Source organism: Trachypithecus francoisi, unplaced genomic scaffold (genome assembly GCF_009764315.1).
Source record: "Trachypithecus francoisi isolate TF-2019V2 unplaced genomic scaffold, Tfra_2.0 Contig01585, whole genome shotgun sequence".
NCBI classification, from domain to species: domain Eukaryota; kingdom Metazoa; phylum Chordata; class Mammalia; order Primates; family Cercopithecidae; genus Trachypithecus; species Trachypithecus francoisi.
The window spans coordinates 10,735,099-10,760,754 of record NW_022681444.1 but is presented as its reverse complement, the minus strand read 5'-3'; the positions used below and the strand labels follow the sequence as shown (position 1 = coordinate 10,760,754).

The window sequence follows — 25,656 nt, the reverse complement described above, 5'->3', positions numbered from 1 at the left end:
CACAGTTTTCACACAGGATTCAGCTGGCCTGGACAGGTTTGTTTCCGTGATTTTTAAAAAAATCTCTACCTCACTGACTGATAGTTTCTGGGGAAAATATGGTGATTCTCTCTGTGATTGCAACTGGATATCCCAAACGTGCCCTCAGTGATCTAGAATAGCCTTTCTTTTGTTTTGTTTTGTTTTGTTTTTTTGAGACAGAGTCTCATTCTGTTGCCCAGGCTGGAGTGCAGTGGCATGATCTTGGCTCACTGCAGCCTCCGCCTCCCAGGTTCAAGCAATTCTCCTGCCTCAGCCTCCTGAGTAGCTGCGATTACAGGAGCCCGCCACCACACTGGGTAATTTTTATATTTTTAGTAGAGATAGGGTTTCACCCTGTTGGTCAGGCTGGTCTCGAACTCCTGACTTCCAAGTGATCCCCTTGCCTCGGCCTCCCAAAGTGCTGGGATTACAGGCGTGAGCCACTGCACCCGGCCTAGAATAGTCTTTCAAATGCACATTCAACTTCTGTGAATTCTTCCTGAGCTTATTTAAAAGCTTGGTCTGCATAGTGCACCTGCAGTGTGGACAGAGTACGGGACTATGCATCCCAAGTCACCATCATAAAAATGATGATATCTATTGTTAATACTATAAATTAAATTCTCAATTATGATTGACATCGTTATTAGTTGCATTACACTATATGTGATTATATTATATTATAAATAATATATTGACTATATGAGTATTTATAATGTGTGTTATTATTGTGATTATTTTGATGATGGTGGTAGCCGTCGTCTACATGCCTGGTTTGGCGTGTTATCTGCTACATGACATTTCAGGCGCACCTTGCACTATGCAAGAGGCTGCAGTTATATTCTGGGTGACTCCCCTTGGTTGGGAGTGTAGCATCGGCAGCAGGGTTGTGTGCTGTGGAGTCCTTACAGTAGCCCTGCGGAGGTGGCACTGTTGTCCACCCTGTTTCACAGATGCAGAAGCCAGGCCCTGAAGAGGTTGTGTATCTTGCTGAAGATCCCACAGTTAAGTCTCAGAACCGAGATGCAAACACGGCGTTGTACTCTTGGCCACTCTGTTCTTGTTTCAAAGGTTGCATCTCAAAAAGGCAGTGAGTGTTATTTTGGTGAGAGCTTCACCTCCTTCCTTAGGCTTCAGTTTTCCCATCTATACAATCATGGGGTTGGACTTGAGCATGGAAATCCCTTCTAGCCTTATAGTTCTGTGATTCTGATCATGTCCATGCTGTTGTTACCTGCAGAGTAAAGGAATATCTCCTTCAATTTGTTTTAAACTTTCTTCTAACCTTCAAGGGGCATCCAGTGCCTTTTCATCTCTTCCCGCTGGAGACAGGATTTCAAGAGTAAGAGGTTAGGCTTCTAATTATGTGCTTTGGTTGTGCAAAAAGAAAACAAACCCTCATCCAAAATAAACAGAATTTCTTGCTTTTAGGGAGAAAAATGACACATATGCATATTCATTTATATGGTAATGATTATTATTTAACTACACAGGGACTAGAATTGGTAATTTAGAGCACAAAAAGAATGCAGGGAATAGTGTTCAGGGAAAAAGAACGCAATCATAACCCATCAGGATTCTGTATTAATGCAGGGGAGTGGTTTCTTTTTCTTTGTTTTTTCTTTTTTTTTTTTGGTCTAATGCAATCTCTTTGAAGAATTTTTTTTTTTGAAGTGACCATCAAATGCTTAGAGAAAGAAAAATTAGCACTCTGTATTGGAACAATCAAAAGGCATTGCTGGCTCTACCTGTTGGATACCCATTAGCCATTTGTTAGGGACAATCAAGAGAATGTGTCCGAATCTTCAGACTACCCCTGTAGGGCAAAGAAAAGGTAAGACATAAGGCAGTAAATTCTGGAAACTTGGAGGGAAAGGCTCAGTACCAAAGAGATTCTAAATTTTACCTTGCCCATAGTCACCATTTGTGCTCTATTTTATTTAAATTGCTAAGAATCCCTTTCCTTTATTTGGAAGCTGATCTATCTCCCCGCAGCCACCCTGGTTTCTTCCCAATCCTTTCTTCACATTGCTGCTGGAAGGATGGCTTTTTAAAGAATGAATGAATTTATTTCATAACCACGATATATTCATTCCTATGGTTTCCAAAGGCACCAAAGTCCCCCGTCACTCCTGTTCCTTAACCACCCAGTTTCCTTCCCTGGAGGCAACTGATGTTCACACTTTCTTTAAAGTGCACCCTTCTGAGGATGATTTTAAACATAGAGAAACATTTGTTATTTTAAAATAAATGTGGCTGTGACCCTCCACTGCTTCCGGGAGCTCTGTGTGTCCTGGGCCTGCCTGCGGCTCAGCTTCATCCCTGGACTTCTCTCATCTACCCGTTCAGTACCCGCCACCTTTCCCCAGCTCAACCTGCACCCACACTGCTCAGGCCTTTGTGTGCAGCTGCCAGACCCTAATTGCATTAGTCCGTTCTTGCAATGCCACAAAGAAATACCTGAGATTGAGTAATTTATAAAGAAAGGAGGTGTAATTGGCTCACGGTTCCGCAGGCTGCATGGGAAGCATTGGGCTGGCATCTGCTCAGCTTTGGGGAGGCCTCAGGAAGTTTCCCATCATGGCAGAAGGTGTAGGGGGAGCAGGCACATCACGTGGCCAGAGCAGGAGCAAGAGAGAGAGAGCGGGAGGGGGAGGCGCCACGCACTTTTAAACAACCAGATCTCGTGAGAACTCACTATTGTGAAGATAGCACCAAACCATGAGTTTGGTTTGGTGCCCCCATGATCCGAACACTTCCCACCAGGCTCCACATCTAACAATGGGGATTATATTTTAATGTGAGGTTTGGGTGGGAACACATATCCAAACTATATCACTAAGCAACTCTCAATGATTTCCCACCCCCCTGTGTCCATGCTATGTAATCCTCTCCCCTTGAGTGGGAGCAGGACCAGCTGAATATGGCAAAGGTGAGGGGATGTCACTCCTGTGCTACATTACTTTATGTAAGAATGTGCTTTAGCAGACCAGAGAGAGATCCTCCCTGCTGGCATGATGAAGTATGCAGCCATGTTGGAGAAGCCCACATGACTGGTCTCTAGGAACTACAGGGACCTCCAGCTCCCAGCAAGCGAGAAACCAGAGCCCTCAGTCATACGGCAGCAGGGAAATGGATCCTGTCAACAATCCAGATGAGCTGGGAAGAGGGTTCTCCCTCAGTCAAGCCTCCAGATGAGAACACAGCCCAGTCAACACCTTGACTGCAGCCTTTGAGACTGAGTAGATGACCCAGCTGAGCTGTGCTTAGACTCCTGCCCCTTGGAAACCATGTGATAATAATTGTATTGTCTAAAGTTGCTAAGATTGTTACGCAGCAATAGAAAAGGAATACACAGTGCTCTTAACCCCACCCCTTAGCTAGAAAACTGCTCTCATTCCTCAGCCTTAGCTTCAAGTCACTTCTTCAGGGAGGCCTCCCCTGACCTTGTCCAGCCCCACATGAGGCCGACCTGCCTGTTACATGTGCTCACAGCATTCTGTTCTCCAACTCTGCACTGTCATAGTTAGAAATGCAAGATCTTTCGTGTGGTACCTGGCATAGACTCCATGCTGGGTAAATACTTATAGGATGAATGAATGAATGAATCAATCAGTCAATCAACGAGTCAATCAATGAATCAATGAATGCCATTTGGAGAATTCCCCAGTTTTGCACCACCATGGCAGTGAATTCCTATCCCAACATGCTTGTGGCCCAAGGAGGGAAAGGTGTTTAAAATCCAACAGCCCTATCCATTCATATCCGAATGTCCTAATAATGGTTTCAACACCAGGAACACATCTGTCTTCAGGCTTCTCTGGGGAGATTGTTTTGGCCTGTGTGCTAGCTTTGTTTTCTGTGAATTTTGGATCTGTTTAGCGACTTCTTCCTTGTATTCTAAAATTATTTCCATCATTAATGCTTTCAAGTTTCCCGTTTGGCTTTGGACTCCTGCACCTTGAGAAAGTTCAAGTGCTGCACCCTAAGGCTAGAGGTGCCCCCGTGGTACCCCGGGTTCAAGTTTTTGAGAACCAGTCTTCCAAGCTGATCTCCTATGCCAGGAGATTTTCCTGTCTCCTCCTCCTTTATTCCTGCAATCAACTGTAACAAGAATCAAGCACCAAGGCGCTTGATTTTAAAACATTAAATAAATGTGTAACATAAAAGTGATCATGCCTGGTGGATGAATCCCAGTTTGTCTCATCAATGTCTTTTAAAAAGCCATCTACAGAAATCATCCCACCAAAACCTCTTATGAAAAGGGAAACTGAGGCCCAGATGGAGGAAGGAATTTAGTTGATGTCCCACAGGCCGGGTCAGTGTGGCATTTTACAGGCCACCATGCAGAGGCTCCTGGCTACCTGACTGGCAGGTCAGGTTTCAGCTGGACTCGGCAAGCTTGTGCCAGGCCTTATGACAAAGGCGTTTTTATGTCACCAGCACCAGACATTTGGAATATCACAGACTGGAAAATATCTGGCAAATAAAAAAATGTTTTCGCGTACGGATGCCACCCCCACGCTGCTGCAGGGGCAAAGGAAAGACTTGTGCCCAATTATGATGGCTCGTCATGTGTGGAGAATTTTATTATTCATCAAAAGGCAGAGGCCTTCCCGCACCGGGAATGTGATTTTTATGGGCTGCACACGTGGCTCGTGTTCATATCTGCTGACCTGAGCGGTCCCTCAAGTATCTGGGCTGGCAGACAGCAGCGAGGGACACTCAGACAGGGACTGGTGTGGACAGCCTGCTTGGGCCGCAGTGCTTTTCTGTGTAGAGCGCCCTGTAATTCATAGACAAGCAGCATGGCCTTAGGTGCTGCGGCGCATGTCCTGAAGTAACAGCTGTCTCGCTGTCTCTGATTAAATGAGATGATCCAAGCGTAACGGTTAGCACTGTGCCAGGCCCGGAGGTCCACTTAGAGTTAAGATGCTTTTTACATGCTAGATGACCCGGGTGAAGGCCATTTGAGGATCCCTTATGAGTAGAAGTCCACTGCTTCTTCATACCTGGCTTTGTATTAGACAACAGTCCTAGACACTTTCTGGGTGGGTTTATGATCTACCAGCAACATCACAGTGTGCTTTTTTTTTTGGCGCTATCTCGGCTCACTGCAAACTCCGCCTCCTGGGTTCAAGTGATTCTCCCACCTCAGCCTCCCAAGTAGCTGGGATTGCAGGTGTGTGCCACCACAACTGGCTAATTTTTGTATTTTTAGTAGAGACAGGGTTTCACCATGTTGACCAGGCTGGTCTCGACCTCCTGACCTCAGGTGATCCACCTGCCTCAGCCACCCAGATTCCTGGGATTACAGGCGTGTGCCACCGTGCCTGGCCTGTGGTACACTTTTGAAACCACAACTCAAGTGAGTTATATTACATCCCCATACCTGGGTGGATGAGAGTGAGCAGCCCTTCAGTGTAGTGCCTGAGGAAACAAATCAATGAAATTTCACAGCCAGCTGCAGCCTGCCTTCCTCATGCCTGTTCACTTGCCTTGGTTTGTGTGTGTGTGTGTGTGTGTGTGTGAGTTTCCACTAGGGATTGAGTCCCACCACTCTGGAGGTTAGGAATGGTTCAAAAGGTTGCCAAGCGCGAGTATAATGCAGGAAGCCAAGCACGTGGGATGCTGGGTTCACTCCTTTGGAGATGGAGCTGGGCTGTGAGGGAAGGACCTTCAGTGTGACTGCAGCAGGAATTTGCTTTCTTGATGCTTGCTTTGGTTTGAATGTTCGTCCCCTCCAAAACTCATGTTGAACTTTAATCCCCAATGTGGCACCATTGAGAGCCACAGTACTGCCTTTAAGAGGTGATTGGGGCTGGGCTCAGTGGCTCACGCCTGTAATCCCAGCACTGTGGGAGGCCGACGCAGGCAGATCACCTGAGGTCAGGAGTTCGAGACCAGCCTGAGCAACATGGCAAAACCCCGTCTCTACTAAAAATAAAAAAAGTAGCCAGGTGTGGTGGTGGGCACCTGTAATCCTAGCTCCTTGGGAGGCTGAGGCAAAAAGTTGTCTTGAACCCGGGAGGCAGAGGTTGCAGTGAGCCGAGATTGCGCCACTGCGCTCCAGCCTGGGTGACAGAGCAAGGCTCCATCCCCCCTGCAAAAAAAATGTTTTCTTTACAATTTACACAGTTTCAGTATTCTGTCATAAGCAGCAAAAATGGACTAAGACAGTGCTCAATTGGTGGGTGGTGCCTCCTCAGTCTGCATTCTGTTCACAGCGTCTCCTCTTCTTCCTTAACTGTGAGGCTCAGAGCCCCTGCAGAGTCAAAGCCACACTGTGACTAACAAAAGCTAGACCCGCTGCATTCTCCCCGGTGCTGCTGAGCAGGAGCCTGCGGAAGGATGCTGCCCCCACCTGCATCCCGCTAATGCATTCTAGACATCGCCTCTTATTCCCCAGCACCTCTTCTAGAAGTCTTCCTTATTCTCTCATCAAAAGCAAAGGAAGGAAACACAGAGGCTGTCCACCAGAACCCGTGAGCAGTTAAATGGGATATGAACAAGTCTCTGCTTCAGTGTGTTAAAGGAATGTTACCTTGCCCCATGACTCATTGAGCCTGCGATCATGTTACAGTAAAGACAAGGAAGAAGGAAAATGAAGGCCCGAGTTAAGCCCAGACACAGCTGGTGAAGAGCAGAAATGGTCCATCAAGATAAGGGTACACATCGGCCGGACGTGGTGGCTCACGCCTGTAATCCCAGCTGTGGGAGGTCTAGGTGGGTGGATCTTTTGAGGTCAGGAGTTTGAGACCAGCCTGGCCAACATGGTGAAACCCTATGTCTGGTAAAAATACAAAAATTAGCCAGGTGTGGTGGCAGGCGCCTGTAATCCTACTACTCAGGAGGCTGAGGCAGGAGAATCGCTTGAACCTGGGAGGCGGAGGTTGCAATGAGCCGAGATCACGCCACTGCACTCTCCATCTGGGCGACAGATGGAGACTCGATCTCAACAAAATAAAAAATAAGGTACACAGAATGCTCAGCTAGCATTTACTGGCACCTGATATGTGCCGAATACCACGTCACACTGTGATGCATTTTCCCATTGAAACAGCACGACTGTGCTATGATGTTTTTCAACAGCTAAGACTTCTGGGGCACCTGCTGTGCACCAGCAAATGTTCTAGGTGGCTCAAAACAGAGGGCTGGCAGGAGCAGGCAGGTGCCAAGAGTTGCCGTCATTCTACGGATGAGGCCGTAGCACAGGAGCCCCACCCACTGACCCAAAGGAAGGATAAATACATTACCTAAAAGAAAAACTGACCTTCTCGAAATGCATCAGGTTCCAAATGTCTGCTTCCGCATTGTCTTCCTCCTGGAGCTAAAGAAAGAATGCCATCATCAGAAGCAACACTTGGACCATTCTGTTGAACCTTGACCATGTCCGCAGATCCCTGGAGTCAGGTCTCTGATACACGTGGGAAGCAAGTTCAGACCCTCAGCCCTAAAAGTGTCTGTACCAGCTGGGGGTATTTTCTGTACTGTATACAAAATGCAAAATTCTTTTTTGTGTTCCCAGGTTGACTCCTCTTAGAGCTCATGTACTATCATGGAAACTTGGTTCTTTCACTATAAGTGGGGAGAGAATGTAGCACACTTTTGACTGTAGAACCAAAAGTTTAGAATTTACATGGTGGGTTTCTATAGTCTTTTTTTTCCCTCCTCTTTGGTCATAGATTTATGCTTCCCTGCCTATAACATGAGTCAGTATTTTATAGTGGAAACGGTAACGGAGTGGAGGAGCTAGATGCTGGTCCATAGAACCACCAGCTGTTTGTTTTATTTCTCCTTGTGGTGTCATTGGGCTGGCATTAATTACACCGCTTTCATCCCACTGACAGTAGGAACACAGGATTTTCTTGCCATTGTTTTGACACTCACGGGTTTATAGATGTCACTTGCCTCCTCCAAGGAGTGCGGTTTTATTGATCCACAGCTCTGCTGAGGCCCTGACTGTGTAGTCCTCAAATACAGATACAGTTAGGTTTGCAGAGGGTTGGAAGGGGAGGTCTGAGTTCCACTCAGGAAACTTATGGCCCGCATCACAGTGAGGCAGGGCTTCTGAGGGCTTGGTGAGGTGCCGGGCAGAGTACAGTGATCACACCCCTCACGCCCCCTTATTTGTGGGTGTTTCTGTAAGAGACCCTGATGCTGAGGCTGTGATTGGTTGGTTGGTGTGATGCAGGCTTGTTAAGGGCACATGATGACCACGTGTCTGCATACAGAGCCACAGCACCCCGTGTGGAGAGGAACATGTGTTCCGATACGCTCTGTGGGTGCGTGATGCCTCAGATGATCCCTTTCACTGCAGTAGACGAGGAAAAAGAGATGATCAGATGCAGGACAGGGCCTGAGGTTTGAGCAGACGCAAGTCGACCTTGGAGCAGGAGCAAGTATTCGAGAAGCACGGAGATGCTGGGAACAGGACTGGACCCAGAAGCACCGACCACATCACTCTTCTCTTCTCAGGCTGAGCAGAGAGTCAGAGGTGCCAGGCCTGCTCCTGAGAGCTAGCAGGGCATCCACAGCAGAAGGGCAGAGCAGAAGGGGGCCAACTCCTCATTCTCCCATTCTTTTTTTTTTTTTTTTTTTGAGACAGAGTCTCGCTCTGTCACCCAGGCTGGAGTGCAGTGGCGCAATCTCGGCTCACTGCAACCTCTGTCTCCTGGATTCAAGCGATTCTCCTGCCTCGGCCTCCCGAGTAGCTGGGACTACAGGCGTGCACCACCACACCCAACTAATTTTTGTATTTTTAGTAGAGATGGGGTTTCACCATGTTGGCCAGGATGGTCTCGATCTCTTGACCTCATGATCCGCCTGCCTCGGCCTCCGAAAGTGCTGGGATTATAGGCGTGAACCACCGTGCCCAGCCCATTCTCCCATTCTTAGGCTGAGTTTGGTCTGTTTTTCAAATGAGTTGTCAACTATGAATAGCCTGTGTATGCCAGGAGACATTTATTAAGCACCTACTGTCTGCCAGATATTGTGCCACCACTTTAGGTACATCGTTGCATGTAACCCTAAAGACTATGAAGTGCAGACACTATTTTCATCATTCCTGTTATACAGATAAGGAAACAGTCACGTGGGTTAGAGGACGAGCAAACTCCCCTCAGGGAGGGCCGCTGGCCGAGTGATGGCAAATGGTGTGAGCCCACCTTGGGGCGAATCCACAGTAGCTGTCAGCTCACTAGACTCCCGCATTCTAATTGAAATGTGTCTGTCCCAGCTGGGTGTGGTGGCGCACCTGTAATCCCAGCACTTTGGGAGGCCGAGGCAGGAGGATGACTTGAGGCCAGGAGTTTGAGAGCAGCCTGGGCAATATAGCGAGACCCCAGTTTCAAATAAAGAGAAATGTGTCTGCCCCAAGTCCTCCTTAATTAAAGATCTTCCCTCGGTTCATATCTGGAATGCCAGTTGCTCCTGTTTCCCTGAGATTTGCCTTTTCAAGCAATTTTTTTATATTAAGTTCTACAGACTTAAGTGGGACTCTTTGGAAGTAGGTAGAGAAAAAGATCGTTCACCTTTCTCAAAATTACAATGATAAAACTAGTTAACTTTGGGTCATTTCTTTGTTGCCAGGCACTACACTTGTTTTGTTGTTTGTTTTTTCAGAGATGGGGTCCACTCTGTCACCCAGGCTGGAGTGCAGTGGCACAATTATAGCTCCCTGCAGCCTCAAACTCCTGAACTCAAGTGATCCTTCCACCTCAGCCTCCCGAGTAGCTGGGACTACAGGTGCATGTCACTGTGCCCGGCTAACTTTTTTTTTTTTTTTTTTTGAGATGGAGTTTTGCTCTTGTTGCCCAGGATGGAGTACAATGGCACGATCCCGGCTCACCGCAACCTCCACCTCCCAGGTTCAAGCAATTCTCCTGCCTCAGCCTCCCGAGTAGCTGGGATTACAGTCATGCGCCACCATGCCCAACTAATTTTGTATTTTTAGTAGACATGGGGTTTCTCCATGTTGATCAGGCTGGTCTTGAACTCTCAGCCTCAGGTGATCCACCCACCTTGGCCTCCTAAAGGGCAGGGGTTATAGGCGTGAGCCACTGCGCCTGGCCTGATTTTTTACTTTTTTTGTAGAAGCGGGGTCTCACTGTGTTGTCCAGGCTAGTCTAGAACTCCTGGCCTCAAGCAGTCCTCCCACCTTGGCCTCCTAAAGTGCTCTTAATGGGCATGAGCCACAGTGCCTGGCCTGTTTGTTTATAATCCTCATTTAATTATTTCATCAACAGTGAGCTAGATTTTGATTATTCCCATTGTGCAGAGGAGCGTGAGGCCAGAGGGGATGAAGTGACTGGTTGAAAGTCACACACTGGCTGTGGCACAGGTCGTCTGGTTCCAAAGCCACTGCTTTCCACCATCACAATAAACGGATCCTTTCCAGGGCTAATCTTGTTTCTAGAGAGGTGGGTCTACATCACAGACATGGTCTAAAGTGTTTGAGGGGAAAGGGCCCTGGGTGCTGGGTTATCCATGTCCGTTACTTTCATCTAAAGCACATTATGTCTGACCTGGAGAGCTAAATGTGAACCTCCAAAGTGAGTTATCTCTGCAGGGGGCTGTCTTGGGGCCATCCCCGCCTCAGAGCTGGGGTCGACTGCTCCATCTGGGGACAGAACAATTTGTTCTTCAAACTGTGTCTCCTTCCATGGAGTGGCTTCAGGGGTACCATAGACATTTGATATGAATTTGATTTAATTGTTTTAAAACTATATAGGAACTAGTAAAAAGCCTCTTGAGGTCGGGCACGGTGGCTCATGCCTGTAATCCCAGCACTTGGGGCAGTGGAGGCGGGCGGATCATGAGGTCAGGAGTTCGAGACCATCCTGGCTAACACGGTGAAACCCCGTCTTTACTAAAAAATATAAAACATTAGCCAGGCATGGTGGCACGTGCCTGTAGTCCTAGCTACTCGGGAGGCTGAGGCAGGAGAATCACTTGAACCCGGGAGGAGAAGGTCGCAGTGAGCTGAGATCGTGCCATTGCACTCCAGCAGCCTGGGCCACAGAGCGAGACTCTGTCAAAAAAAAAAAAAGGCATCTCTTGAATGCCTGCATTTGGGCTTTACCAGGTTTTCATACCCTAGAGATCATTGGCCTGTAGGCTACACATCTAGGAGTAATGATCTCCCCGCATCTGCAGGTTTGTATAAAAACACCACGCATGTATCATTGATTATCAAGGGTAGAATTCAACACTGTTGTTTAGAAAAATCACTCCTGCATATTTCAGCGTTGTAAGAGCATAATCACTGTTAGGCTGTGCCCAGAAAAAGGTCAGGCAAAGCCCTGGGCACACCTCACCTCGCCCAGGTGGAGGAATCAGAGCAAGTTGAGGGGTAACGGGGTCCTGCTACAGTCATACACGTGGAATGTGGAATACTAACGTTCCGTGTTCAATGCATTCCATGTTCAGTGCTAACGGGGTGCATATTGTTTGGGATTCAACTCTGAGATAAAAATTCTTGCTAGTCATCTTTCAGGTGAGTTGAATATGGAAGGCATCCTAGGGTTCTATGGCAGGCTAAGGTTTTTATGTTTCTGTATAAACCAAAGTAACTGCTACTGAGGCAGTGTGATGTCAACTTTTTTGTGTTCATCAAAGTAGTCTCATTGTTCTCACCGATTGGCTTTAGAACATATCACTGTCCCAAACTGGAACTTTTAAGATGCATTTCCTTCCTGGCTGACAGAGTCTCTCCTCTACGTGGGGAAACCACGCGGTATTTCATTAGGCAACGTTGGGCCTTCGGTGCCTCTTGTGAGGCTTGCCCTGGTTCAGACTTGGAGCTGAGCAAAACTGATTTATTGAGTCCAAGTCTTCAGCCTCAGCTTGCCTCCTTGGGACTGCAGAGATTGAGCATGCAGCTCCAGGGAATGCCTCCGGTGGAGTCTGCAGTCGGAGCTGGGAGCCAGATCAGGGGCAGGACTGGGGGAAGCACCCAGGGGAGCCCCACCCTCTGGTCCTGGGAGGAGAGGGGAGGAGCGGGAAGGCAATGCGTCAAACAGGCAGAGGCCCAGAGGGCAACAGAGCCTTACCATGTGAAGTTGCTAATTGCGCTTTAATAATAGTCAGGAGGGCAAAAGAGGCCAGTGTTCGCACAAAGCCGGACGGCTCGTACTGCATCAGGCCGCACTCTGCTGGGCCTCGCCAAGTTCCCCAGGCTGGCTGGCTTCTTTTCTTTCCTTTTTTTTCATCTGTGACATCTGCTCAGTGCTTGTCCCTCCTGTGATACCATACCCCTCGCAGCTGTGCAGACCTCCAGCTCTGCACTGGTGCCTGGAGTGCCCTGAGCATACGGCCTTTTTGATGTGTGATAAAACAGAACCGAGCCACGGGGGTATGGTGAGCGAAGGCATCAGAATATCAATTAACCTGCTCTGAACAAAGCTGCAGCTCAGAGTGGAATAGACATTTCACTGAAGTGTCAGGAAGATGGATAATGTATTCTAATTAGGGATTGACTGATACCTCCACATCCAGCCACTCCTGGATGTGAGACCCGTGAACCTCGAAACGCAGGCTTATTGGGAGTGTCTTAATGTCCCCTCGTGGCAGTTGTCGGGTGCTATTTACTGATTTATGGCTTCTTGCTTTGCCAGAATTCGCAGCCGTTAAAGTCCTCCCAGCCAAAATTGCTGCTTCCCTGCGAACGTGCAGCCCATTTTGCAGCTGGGCAAATGACCCCTTAGCAAGAGCTCTGGGGAAGATCTTTTCTGAGCACCCAGCCTGCAGCTTTCATCATGAGGATGCCGTGGGATAGACCCACCTTCAACAGAGGTTTGGTCAAGGCGCCCTCCCTTCCAGGTGGACCAGTGTGGACCAGCGTGGGCTGGCACGGGGAGGAAGAGCCTCCACGGCTGCCTTCTCCATGATGTGGGGGGCGGCTCTAATGGGGCCTGGGTGCTGCTCGAGGCCTTCCTCGGGGACCTTGTTTCTTAGTCCCCAGGTGATCGTACCATTTCCCCAACTCAGAAAGAGCAGACCTGGAGAGCTGGTGGCCTAGGGCTCACTCCAGAGCCCCTCACCTTCTTCCTTTTAGATTTTCACATCTGCACCAGAATGACACTCCAGTGAGGCCAGGCTAATTAGGGAGATGTTCCTCATTTTGCTGCACTTTTCCTGTGTAATTGGAAGTCCCGCTTTCTCCAGTGAAAAGTCAGTGAGAGCTGTTCCCCTGAATAGTTCTAAAAGCTTTGGACCACATACTGATATCTGCTGCAAATTTGTGGCGAGATTATAATGATTGCTCAGTAATGCAATATTAAAAGCAGAGGCCTTTCTCAGTGCCGAGCAAAGACGGAGTTCCAACCTTCCAGCTTCAAAAAGGGACTCAATACAGAATTACCAGCCCTTGTACTAGAAGCAGCAATCAATGGGCTCACAATTCCTTCCCGTCCAAATAAAGGAAAAATAAGGGGGTATGAATTTAGCTACAGTTCAGAAAATGTTGGTTCGGCTTCCAGAACTGCGAGGGAGCTCTCAGACGCTCCGTCTCCTGGTTCTGCTGGTGTTGCTCACGTCTGTAGATGTTTGCTGTTTCCAGGAGCTGCAGCCTGACGCTTGGCTGGCTATAACAAGGACTTGAGGGAGCAAAACGCTGTTAAAATTTTTTTTTTGCACTTTTGCTTCATTAGTTCTAGAAACCAGGGGTTCCGTGGCTGTGACTCTTCCTGTATAATTCAAGAAATTAATGAAAGCTTGCTGGATTTTTCCGACAGTCTTTAGGCTGCAAATTTGTTTAGCTTTTTTTTTTTTTTTTTTTTTTAACTGTCAGTGGAGGCTACTGGAACCTAAATATTTTAATATTGAAGAAAGGCAGGCTTTTTTTTTTTTTTTTCAGAGACAAAGTCTCACTCTGTCACCCAGGCTAGAGTGCAATGGCATGATTATAGCTCACTGCAGCCTCGAATTCCTGGGCTAAGGGGATCTTTCTGCCTCAGCCTTCCAAGTAGCTGGGACTATAGGTGTGCGCCAACACGCCTGGCTAATTTTTAAAAATCTTTTTTGGTAGAGTGGGGGTCTCACTATGTAGTTGCCCAGGCTGGTTTGAAATTCCTGGCCTCAAGCAATCCTCCTGCCTTGGCTTCCTAAAGTGCTGGGATTTCAGGCGTGAGCCACTGCACCCAGACCACCTTTTGGTTTGTTTGTAAAGAAAGACATCTCTTACCATCGCCCACACTGTGTCTGTCGATCAGATGGTGTGGATGTGAGTGACCTGGAGGCTGAGTCCGTCCATGTCAGTCCATCCTCTGACCTTAGAGCAACTGAATCTCATAATGACTGAGAGGGAGGGCTTTACAGCAAGTGGGGGCTCCCAGTGTTGACTCCCAGTTGCCGGACCCCACTACCTGCAAAATGGAGACTTGAAGCAATTCACTACTTTCTTTCAGTCTCTTCCAAAGCTCACTTTACTAATGTACCTGGACATCAAGTCTAAAGCATTAGACTGTCTGTGTGTGTGTGTATGTGTGTGTGTGTGTAACTCTAAACTCATGGGACTTGAAAGGACTTTAGAAATTGTTTAATGTGAACATTGCTGAGGTACATAAAAAAGCAATTTAAGCAAATGAGACGATAATGTGTTGACTTGATAGTGTAAAAATGTCAATTTGTCGTGAATTGATCTACACATTTAATGTTGTTCCAAAATCCTAGTGGAATTTCTTTCTAATTTGGGTACTTGACAAAATATTTGTAATGTTTACCTGAAAGATCTTGTTTTGAAAAAAAAGAAGGGAAAGCTTATTTTATTAGACATTATGATAACTTATAAAACAACAACAATTTAAACAGTTAAATAAAAAGAATTTAACAGGCCTGGCGCGGTGGCTCAAGCCTGTAATCCCAGCACTTTGGGAGGCCGAGACGGGTGGATCATGAGGTCAGGAGATCGAGACCATCCTGGCTAACCCGGCGAAACCCCGTCTCTACTAAAAAATACAAAAAACTAGCCGGGCGAGGTGGCGGGCACCTGTAGTCCCAGCTACTCAGGAGGCTGAGGCAGGAGAATGGCGTAAACCCGGGAGGTGGAGCTTGCAGTGAGCTGAGATCCGGCCACTGCACTCTAACCTGGGCGACAGAGCGAGACTGTGTCTCAAAAAAAAAAAAAAGACTTTAACAATCTACAGGCAGAAAGAGGCCACAGCCAATGTCGTTATCAGCATTTAGACTCTGATAAAAGTGTCCTCAGAGGGGAAAAGATGGGCTGTATTGGGGGTGAGTTTGGAACAGGTGGTGAGCCACAAGGAAGCAGATTACATCACAGCCCCACATCATTCGCAAACTGAAATGCGGCCCTGTTACACGGATCATTACTATTTACATGTAAAGAGTAAAAACACAAGAATACAATTTAAAGGCAAGTGAATATGTATCAGCTTTTGCAGGGGGGAGGGTGTTTTTATGCATCCACACAATGCCAGAGTCTAAAGAGGAAAGCAGCGATTGATTTGGCCACAAACTGGTGTGTGAAAAGCAACACCACACACAAAATGAAAAGGCTGCAAGACAAACTGCTGAAAATGTTGGCAACATAGTTTGCCTCGAAGGGTTTGTGGTAGTGTTTGCCAAAATCCAAAATGGGGTAACATTCTTAATATGTAAAGAGCTCTTGTCAATAAATAAAAGGATGAAACCCCCAGGGGAAAGCAGATGATGACACGAATAGACATTTTGGAAAAGGAAAAAAAAAAAATCCAAATAGCTAATAAACATATGGAAAAAATACTGAACCTCATTAATGATCAAAGAAATGTAAATTAAAGCAGCAGTGGTATACTGTATTTTGCTGGACAGATTTTTTTTTCCCCTAGATAATGCCCAACATTGGCAGAGATGCAAGGAAACAGATGCTCTGCCATTGGATTCATAAACTGGTGGGTCATTTTGTAGAGCGATGTGGCAAAATGTATCAAAAGTCATAAAAGAAGGTGTCAACTTTTAGAAATTTATCTGAGGATGTTTGCTAGGCATCCAGATGCATATACATCATTGTTTATAATAGTGGAAAACTGGAATCAAACTGAACAATATGAGCAACAATATGGGATCAGTTACCATCAGGTCAATTCATGCAATATCAGGCGGGTATGAAAACTTCTGTGCAAGGAGCACTTTGCGACATGGGAAAACGTTCATGAAATGTTTTTGCTAGAAAGTAACAGATTACCAAATAGTATATAAGGTGTGATTCCCCTCCCCACAATCCCCAGCCGCCAGGAACAAAGGTATCTGCACTTGCTGCTTGGAAGGAGATACACCAGAATGTCGACAGTGGCTTGTTTGGGTCTCAGGTGTTACCAGTGACTTATTATTTCAGTTTTTCAGTATTTTCCACACAGTGTACAATGATTGTATATTACTTTCACAATTGGATTTAAAGAGTTAGTTAAGGCCGGGCACAGTGGCTCACGCCAGTAATCCGAGCACTTTGGGAGGCTGAGGCAGGAGCATTGGCCGAGCCCAGGAGTTCAAGACCAGCCTAGGCGATGTAGCAAGACTCTATCTCTACAAATAAATAGTAAAAATAAACCTGTAAACCAATTCCCTAGCTGCACCAAGACGCGGCTGATGCGTGAGGAATTTCAGTCCCATAAGAAGGTAGCTGCAGAGCAGAAACCGGAATCATCGTCCAGGGTTTGTTTTTAAGAAAAGTGGGGTGTTACTGCAGATATATGGGGCAGAAAATAAAAACAAAAGCGGGGTTTTCACCCTGGTCTCAGGAATCTCTCCAAAACTCTCTTTAGGAAATTATCCAAAATGTGGAAAGCACTAGATGCACAAAGATGTTCATCGAGGTATTATTTATGGTAGTGAACACTGCTCGCAGTTGAAATGTTCATTCGTGGGCATAGTTAAGTTGCTGTGTACATTCTCTTGGTGGAACATTGCACAACCGTTGATAATGGGGACAATGAGGAGCCATGCAGATGTGAAGAGATGCTTATGGTTGCTATTGGGTGGTGGAAAAAATCAAGATGTAGGCCGGGCGTGGTGGCTCACGCCTGTAATCCCAGCACTTTGGGAGGCCAAGGCAGGAGGATCACTGGAAGTGAAGAGTTTGAGACCAGCCTGGCTAACATGGTGAAACTCCATTTCTACTAAACATACAAAAAATTAGCCGGGCGTGATGGCACACGCCTGTAATCCCAGCTACTTGGGAGACTGAGGCAGGAGAATTGCTTGAACCTGGGAGGCGGAGGTTGAAGTGAGCTGAGATCATGCCATTGCACTCCAGCTTGGGCAACAAGAGTGAAACTCTGTATCAAAAAAAAAAAAAATCAAGATGTAAAATATATATGTTATGATTATAGTCACCAACATACGATTCAGAAGGGAATATAATAATATATTACAAAGTAGGGTTTTTGTTTGTTTCTCTTGTTGTTGTTGTTATTGTTGTTGTGGTTTTTGAGACAGAGTCTTGCTCTGTTGCCCGAGTGCAGTGGCGCGATCTTGGCTCACCGCAAGCTCTACCTCCTAGGTTCACACCATTCTCCTGCCTCAGCCTCCCGAGTAGCTGGGACTACAGGCGCCTGCCACCTTGCCCGGCTAGTTTTTCATATTTTTTAGTAGAGACGGGGTTTCACCGTGTTAGCCAGGATGGTCTCGATCTCCTGACCTCGTGATCTGCCCACCTCGGCCTCCCAAAGTGCTGGGATTATAGGCATGAGCCACTGTGCCTGGCCACAAAGTAGTTTTTAAAGGGTGAGGTAGCTATCAGAAACATTTATGTATTTTTTTGTCTTAAAAGCTCTAGTCTTTCTATAAAGCTATTATGTTCCTTTTAAAATAATTTCAAAAAATCTAAAAATCAAAACAGATGAGCACCTCTCTGAATCCTCTGTCTAGGGCTGGATTCTGGATGGCATCCCTGAGACGCGTGAGCAGGCCCTGAGGATCCAGACCCTGGGGATCACCCCCAGACACGTCAGTGAGTAGCTCCCAAGGGTCCCCCACCTGCCAGAGCTGCAGCCCCAAGGGGTGGCCAGTGAGCGCCCCGCTCATGCCGCCTGCTCCCGACCTCAGCCCAGGCACTGTCCGAGACCCAGCAAGGAAGAGGACAGCACAGCTGAATTTTTCACAGAGCTAAATATATTCAGGGCTGGTTCTTAAAAAAAGTGGGGTTTTGCTTTCAAAAGCAGAGTAGAGTGTGGGGGGTCATGATTCTTTGTCCCAGGAAGGAAATCAACTAGAATGCTGTGCAAGCGTTCGGTGCACGCAGAGATGCCCATCATGGCGTTATCTGTGATGAGGGAAATTGCTAACAGGCAAAACTTTCAGTCATGGGCCGTGCTCTGTCCTGATGTTACACTCTGTCCCGATGTTACGCTCTTTCCCGATGTTACGCTCTTTGTGTTTGGGTGCAAGGAGACCTTTCTCTCAGGAATTCACGGGGATGGGAGATGATTGTTGTTTCAATGTCATTATACAGAAAAACAAAAAACCCAAAGCAAGTATTGGTCTGTGCTATTCATATGTGTGGCACCTGCTTCCTGACAAGTCTGGTTTTGCTCCTTTTCTTCTCTGTCCAGTCGTGCTGAGTGCTCCAGACACGGTCCTGATTGAGAGAAACCTGGGGAAGAGAATCGACCCTCAAACTGGAGGTATGGCTATGGCCACCCTCACCCAGCCCCATGGGGTGTCAGAGACCCTGGTGGTGACAACCTGCCTACCATTTCCCGCGCTCGCATTCTGCTCTGGGCACCCACAGAGGGACACAAGGAAAGCTGCCACAGGATGGGCTCTGAGCTGGAAGACACTGGCAGGGGTACATTCTGGTAGATGAGGAAAGGGAGGCCCGTTTAGGTTAAAGGAGGAGACTTTCTTGTGGCAGAACCAGAGTAGAGTGTTGGGGGTCATGCGGGGCACCTGGGCTCGGGGCCCACACAGGAGCCAGGGGACGTGTCTGCCTCTCCCTGGGACAAATTATGTACCCCCTGACACCTCTTGTTCTTTGGTATGCGTACAGAAGAGAGAGGCATGAGCATGACCTGGGAGAATTGGCAGGTGCTACAGGGGACACGGCCCTTGAACTGGGCCTTGAAGACCAGGCAGTTCAGCAAGGGGCTGGCGGGAGGATGGGGGGAGGCGGGACTGCCCTTGATTGTCCGGGCCTCAGGCTGTGGTGGCAGATAGACCTGGGTTTGTGGATCCCTAGCTGTGCCCCTTTCTGGCTGTAGACATGGGTTACCTGAGGCTCAGTTTTCTTATCTGTACATGGGGATGAAAATTCCAACCTAGGGTAGGGTGTGGTGGCTCGAGCCTGTAATCCCAGCACTTTGGGAGGCCGAGGCGGGCGGATCACGAGGTCAGGAGATCGAGACCATCCTGGCTAACACGGTGAAACCCCGTCTCTACTAAAAAAAAAAAATACAAAAAACTAGCCGGGCGAGGTGGCGGGCGCCTGTAGTCCCAGCTACTCGGGAGGCTGAGGCAGGAGAATGGGGTAAACCCGGGAGGCGGAGCTTGCAGTGAGCTGAGATCCGGCCACTGCACTGCAGCCTGGGCGACAGAGCGAGACTCCGTCTCAAAAAAAAAAAAAGAAAATACCAACCTAATGGGTGATGTGATGGCTCTGAGGATGAAATGAGAGTCTGCAGGTAGGTGCCTGTCAGAGTGCCTGGCACAGAGTAAGTGCTCAGAAGTTCATGGCAGCCCTTGCCCTGGGCCCTGTTCTTGTATTGTAACAAGAACAGTAGTTAAGGCTCAGAGTAGCTGGAAGTGCTGGTGTTGAATGACGATGTCCTGCTGCGGTCAGCCACACCCCAGGAATTTGTAGGGCCTGGCCTCCAGGACAGCAAGCACCTCAGCCAGGCACAGCAGCGCCCACAGGGCCCCTGCATGGCCATTTCTAACGGCACCTCTCTCCTTGCAGAGATTTATCACACCACCTTTGACTGGCCACCCGAATCTGAAATCCAGAACCGTCTGATGGTACCAGAGGACATCTCAGAGCTGGAGACGGCTCAGAAACTGCTGGAGTATCATAGGAACATCATCAGGGTCATTCCCTCCTACCCCAAAATCCTCAAAGTCATCAGTGCTGACCAGCCATGTGTGGACGTCTTCTACCAGGGTAAAAACACAAGCAGACAGCCCCACCCTGGACAGGCGGCCAAGGGCTGGGCTCACTGTGCCCTCTACCACTTTGTCCCTTACTCTGGTAGTGGCCAGTGTCTGGGACATGCCTGGGACCCTGGGAGTCAAATCATAGATGACCCGGGTTCCCTGCCCAGAAACTCGTGTGTGCAGAGCCCCTGGGGGCACCCCACTTGGAGACCCTGGGCTAATGTCCCACACTCAGATGTGGTCACATCTCTGGCCCACAGCAGATTTGGTGGTGATGGGGTTGGGAGGAGGAGAGGCAAGGGATGGGGTGGGAGGGACATGGTAGCAAGAAGTTTGAGCCTGACCTTGAGGGAGAGGAAAGAAGAAATATATAAAGATTAAGACAAAACAAAACCACCACCACCACCACACACAACACAACAAAACACACACACACACAACACAGGTGATATGCTTCATTTAGGATGGAGATACATGGCCCCGCGCCTGGCACTGCTTTGCTGTCCACAGCAATGGCTGATGTTCCCAGCAACTCAGGAGCCACTGCGGGTGGCCTGTGCGAGGTCGGGGAACGGCTGAGCTGGGCAACGTGTTCAAATCTCAGCCCCGACGCAGCCCAGCTGTGCAGCCTTCAGCAATTCTCCTAACTCCTCGGAGCCCTAGTTTTGGCATCCCTAAAATAGGAACAAAACTTGTGCCCTCCTCCCAGGCGTAGGTGAGGATTAAATGGGATTCTCCAAATCATGTGTCCACAGCCACAAGTCCAGTTCTGGTGCAGAGGAAAGCCTCAATAAACAGCAGACGCCATAGCTCCTATCATTGTTCAACACCTTGTCCAAAAAGGCAAGGGCAAGGTGGAATAATTCTATCCCCGGACAGTTGTATTGCCATTTTCAAAAGTCTTGCTGAGCTTCAGTCATCTAAAAGCCTAGTCATCCCTTTCCACACAGTGTCGGGTAAATGAAGCGTTTATGACGCAGGGAACATCACAGATATTTAAGACACTTGGCAGTTTACAAAGTCCTTTTTTTAATATATTCTCTCAAATCTCTCCAAGAAGAGTTCTGTTTTGCTGGGGAGGTGGTTTTGAGCTGCCTCAAGCCCTTCCCTGCTGACTCTCCCAGCACCCTCTCCTGCCAGGAGACTCGGTGCATAAACCTCATTGCTACACTGAGCTCGGAGATGCGATGTTTGCCGGCGTGGGTTGAACAGCCTCGCCCTCTGAAGGGGGCAGTCAGCCAACGGGTGGGTTAGTAGAAAGTGTCGCTACTTAAAGAAGAAATGCCAGGCTTATGAGGGCTTATAATTTTCCAGTGATTTTGCATCTCGGAAGGGTCTTTAGTAACAAACACTGCACTCTTAAGATAAACAACCACAACATTTATCTTATGCCATGATTCTGAATTTACACATTAATTACTTTCAAATTACTTAATTAAATTTAAAAGTTCATATGATCATTCATAAAGAATTCATGCCTGGAATTGTAAATAAAAATGTGAATGTCTGAATATTAATTATTATTAATTAATAATGCAGAGAGATAAATTGAAAATTGGAATGCAAAATTCTCTCTGTGTTGTTTTTTTAATCTCTCTGCAGTGCACCCAGCAACCACATATTTTTAAAAAGAATAATCAGATGTTGAGACTGTCTGGGGGATCATTACTTCTAATTAACTTCGTTATTTACTGTAAATTAAGTATCATTTGTAAGCAGGCCGCTTTGCCTGTAGTATTTGTGCTTTTGAGATGCACGGGATTATGGAAGGTCTGAGAAGAAAGAGAGCCTCGCCTGAGTAGCTCCCTTTGGGCTTCGCTCAGTGGAGGAATGGTACCCATGGCGGGAGGTTTGGGAGAGTTGCCCCAGCTCTGCCAAGTCTCAGCCTAATTGGCTCATCTGTAAAATGGGGCGTGAATAATGCAGCCCTCAGGGGATTGCTGGGTCAAACAAACGAGATGGTGCCTGGGGAGTATTTGTCGTAGCAATTAGTACATGCCATTGATGATGCTGATCACAACCTGGAAAAAAGTCCATTCTAACTCATCCATGCCTTCTAAAAAGAAGGGACTGTTCTTCTCTAATGACCCTTCCAATTTAAAAGCCCTGCAAAGATTTGAGAGGTCAGGGTTTTCACAATGAACATATCCCAGCGGTTCACAGTCGGGGGCAGTTTTGCGCCCGCCGCACCCCCGGGGACATTTGGCAATGTCCGTAAAGGTTTTTTGGTTGTCATACGTTGCAGTTGTGCTACTGGCACCCAGCGGGTAGAGGCCAGGGATGCTTCTCAACATCCTGCAGTGCCCAGAACAGCCGGGCAACAAAGAATCTTCTGGCCCCAAATGTTGGTAGTGCTGAGGGTGAGGAATCTGCCTTGTTCTTGGGTGGCATGTTCCTGAGGGAAGCAGGATGGCCTGGCCCCTCAGCCAGCACAGAATCCACTGCAAGGCACACTGGCAAAGGCAGACCGGCAGGAAGGTGTAACGGGGCCACCCGTGGCTGACTTTGCATAGGACAGTCTGGGGCCTTGGAAGGAGGGGGAAGGTCTGTCTGGGGAAGGATACCCTATTTCAAAGGCTGGCTTGGAGGCTGGCCCAGGTCCGTGCCTCATCTATGGGCATCTGCCCTGCCTCAGGTGCCCGAAATGCTGCCCTTTACAGCCTCATCAGCTTTTTCTCGCGGCTCCCCGCTTCTGAGCTCCGGCAGGAGGCGACTGGTTTGATGTTTTTCCTGTGGTTTCTTGGCATCCAGTGTCCCCCATGGTGCAGGTGGCCTCATTGTTGGAGACACTCACCCCATCCCCTCACTTCTTTGTTCACCAAATGCCAGGGGCACACCACAGGCCAGGGCCGTGTAGCTACATCTGGCCACTCCTGTGACCTATTTGATCAGTACCTCTTTGGAGAGTCGCAACAAAGTTGGTGTCACCAGAGTGCAGCTGCACAAATTACTCTCCACTAATTCGAGTCCTTTAAAAGTCCCTGGGCACTGGGCCCCTATGTGGCTGGATGCGTTTATCAAAGCCTGTGTCTGACATTCAGGTGCACCTAGCAGAAAGCCAGCGTGCAATTCTAGAAGACCAGCCTAGTGCTGGGGCTTCCGGTTGGGAGGCTCAGCCCGAATCAGTAGGAAAAGCCACCAGCCCTGTTGAGAGTGCCCTCATGTCCCGGGACCAGCCTCCCAGGTGCAACACAGCCAGCCCTAGGAATCCTTCCTTCAGCCTGGAAGGAAATGCAGACACCTGCACGTGTTTAGACGCCTGTGTTGAGAGGAATTCCAAGGCAGCGCTCGAGGGTGGCTTCTGTGGACTTCACCGCTTGCTTCCTGCCTTGGTGCCCAGGCCTGCCACATAATTCTTTTCCCCGCCTCTTCGCCCAATGTACAGAGGGCTTCCATGGTGCTGTGAAAGAGAAAAGTAGTTACTGCCGTTAAAAGAGTCAAAGCAGAGGGGCTGCAAGCTGGTTTCCTGTTCTCTAGGACCTAGGTTTATTATCCTCATATCCTTTCTTTCCAGCTCTGACCTATGTCCAAAGCAACCATCGTACTAATGCCCCGTTCACCCCACGGGTGCTGCTGCTCGGGCCTGTGGGCAGTGGGAAAAGTCTGCAGGCCGCCCTCCTGGCCCAGAAATACAGGCTTGTCAATGGTGAGTGCCCCAGGCGCTGGGATGCCCAGCTTGGAGCGCCTTTCCTTGCCTCCTGCCCCTCCTCCCCAGCTCTCTCATTTTATCTGGGGTGGCGTGGGGGAGAAGGGTCAGTATCACTTCTTTTTCTGGCTCTTTGTTCTTAACAATTTTCTGTGAGTCCATCTTTGCAGGAATAGATGTTTTTCCTTCCGAAGAATATTGCCATAAAAACATTAACCACTAAAAACATGCCCACAGCCCAAAGAGACAGAACATTTTTCCGTCATCATTTTTTATATCCTTTGGAGCGGGGGGTTTGTCTGTGCCGTACGCCAGGGGTGGCTCCCATCTTGCCCCTGCCATCTCCGCATAATAGGAATGTGCTGTTTATTTATTTTCTCCAGTCTCGTTTGGCGCCCCCCACCCAGGTCAGTGTGTTTACAGGCAAACAATTTCTGCACCAGAGGAAGACTTCTCGCTCTGCACAGTTTCAATAAATATTTTACCAGGAGGAGAGAAAATATTGAAATCAGTTCTCCAGGTCTTTCCCGGTTTGGTCCCAGGTGGTCTTGGATGCCAGCTTGTGTTCAGGAGGATAAAGGGATGGGAATGAGGAAGAAACTGTAGCAGAGACACACTGCCAGGTTGAAGGGAGTTAAAAGCGCTGCCCCCACGCACACCATGCTCCACAAGCCTGAATAACCTCTACTGTATTTACTGAGGGAACATGAGACCTGTACCCCCAAATATATGCATATGCATACAACCCCCCAAATTATACAGGTATACCACATGAATATAGAGAGGGAATACAAACAAATATATAGACACACAAATATATGTACAAATGTTTATACATGTATATACATATATTTGTATATGTATATACAAATATAAGTCCAAATGTTTGTACATGTATATACATACAAATATATGTATATACCACCCCAGAAGGATCAAGCTTTGAATAAAAATGCTTCTCAATGAGGCCTCCTCCAGCTTACAGTTCTAAAGCCACTGAGACTAGCAAGGAATCCATGATAAAAGTCACACCCCTAAAATGAAGATAGAGACCTGAACAATTATTCTGCAAATTTGGTTACTATGGAAAATTAACCAGGACATTTAGAAAAAAAAATGCTTTTCCTTGAGTTCTTCTTTAAAAATAGATTTCAATAATTCCTTCTCCTTTTGATTGTGTCTCTTGTTATAAGACAAAATTTCCAGCGGTGTTAGGGATGGCTTCTTTGTTCCGATGACCAGCAGTCTACCTGTGGCGGCACCACTTGCTTACGTGTGTGCACACATCGTTACGGGAAGGGACAGAGTGAGCGCGGAGGGGCACTGGCGGTGGTGGGAGGGTCTGAACACACAACAGCAATACTGTAATGCAGTGCAGAGCTTTCTGGAAATAATTGTCTCGGTGCTCTGTTTTATAATGCAGACATTCTCATTCAAGAAAAGGTTTTTTTTTTTTTTTTTTTAATTTAAATTGCATTCAGCACACCAATTATGAAGAGATGAAATTATCTGCCTAGATTTTTCCAAAAATGAAAATAGGAAGGCTCATCATGGTTTTTGCTTGTTACCTAAGAGCCACGATGGGGCTTGTTTAGATAATTAAGCATTTGGAGACTGCCTCAGGAAGTTCCCGTTTATCAAAGGGATTCTTGATAAACGCAAGACATCATGATATTTAAGCAAACCCATTTGAGGGACCTAAGGCAGGAAGTGGTAGCCTTGGGATCTCTCTGCAAATGCCTGTCTGAACCCAGAGTTCTGGGTGCTGTCTGCTCCGCTGCGGCCATCCGCTGGCCTGGTTCTAAACTTCACATCTGTGAATCTCTCAGCCATAGGAGAACGTCTCCAAACCAACGAAAACAGACAAACAGCCCCACACTCACTGCCACAGAGTTCATCAG

At 47.7% G+C, this 25,656-nt stretch overlaps 1 protein-coding gene across 3 annotated transcripts in view; it reads left to right on the top strand.

Moving 5' to 3' along the window:
- Nucleotides 1-25,656, top strand: part of AK8 (adenylate kinase 8) — a 163,021-nt gene that overhangs the window by 34,675 nt on the left and 102,690 nt on the right. For 2 of the 3 annotated variants that reach the window (XM_033194909.1, XM_033194901.1), the window contains 4 exons: nt 17,890-17,971; nt 18,573-18,644; nt 19,916-20,116; nt 23,624-23,755. In XM_033194909.1, coding sequence (XP_033050800.1) covers nt 19,972-20,116; nt 23,624-23,755 — 277 coding nt within the window. In that variant the 5' untranslated portion in view covers nt 17,890-17,971; nt 18,573-18,644; nt 19,916-19,971. Of the gene's footprint in view, nt 1-15,851; nt 15,915-17,889; nt 17,972-18,572; nt 18,645-19,915; nt 20,117-23,623; nt 23,756-25,656 lie in introns of all 3 variants that reach the window. The other variant, XM_033194892.1, reaches the window with a different exon arrangement.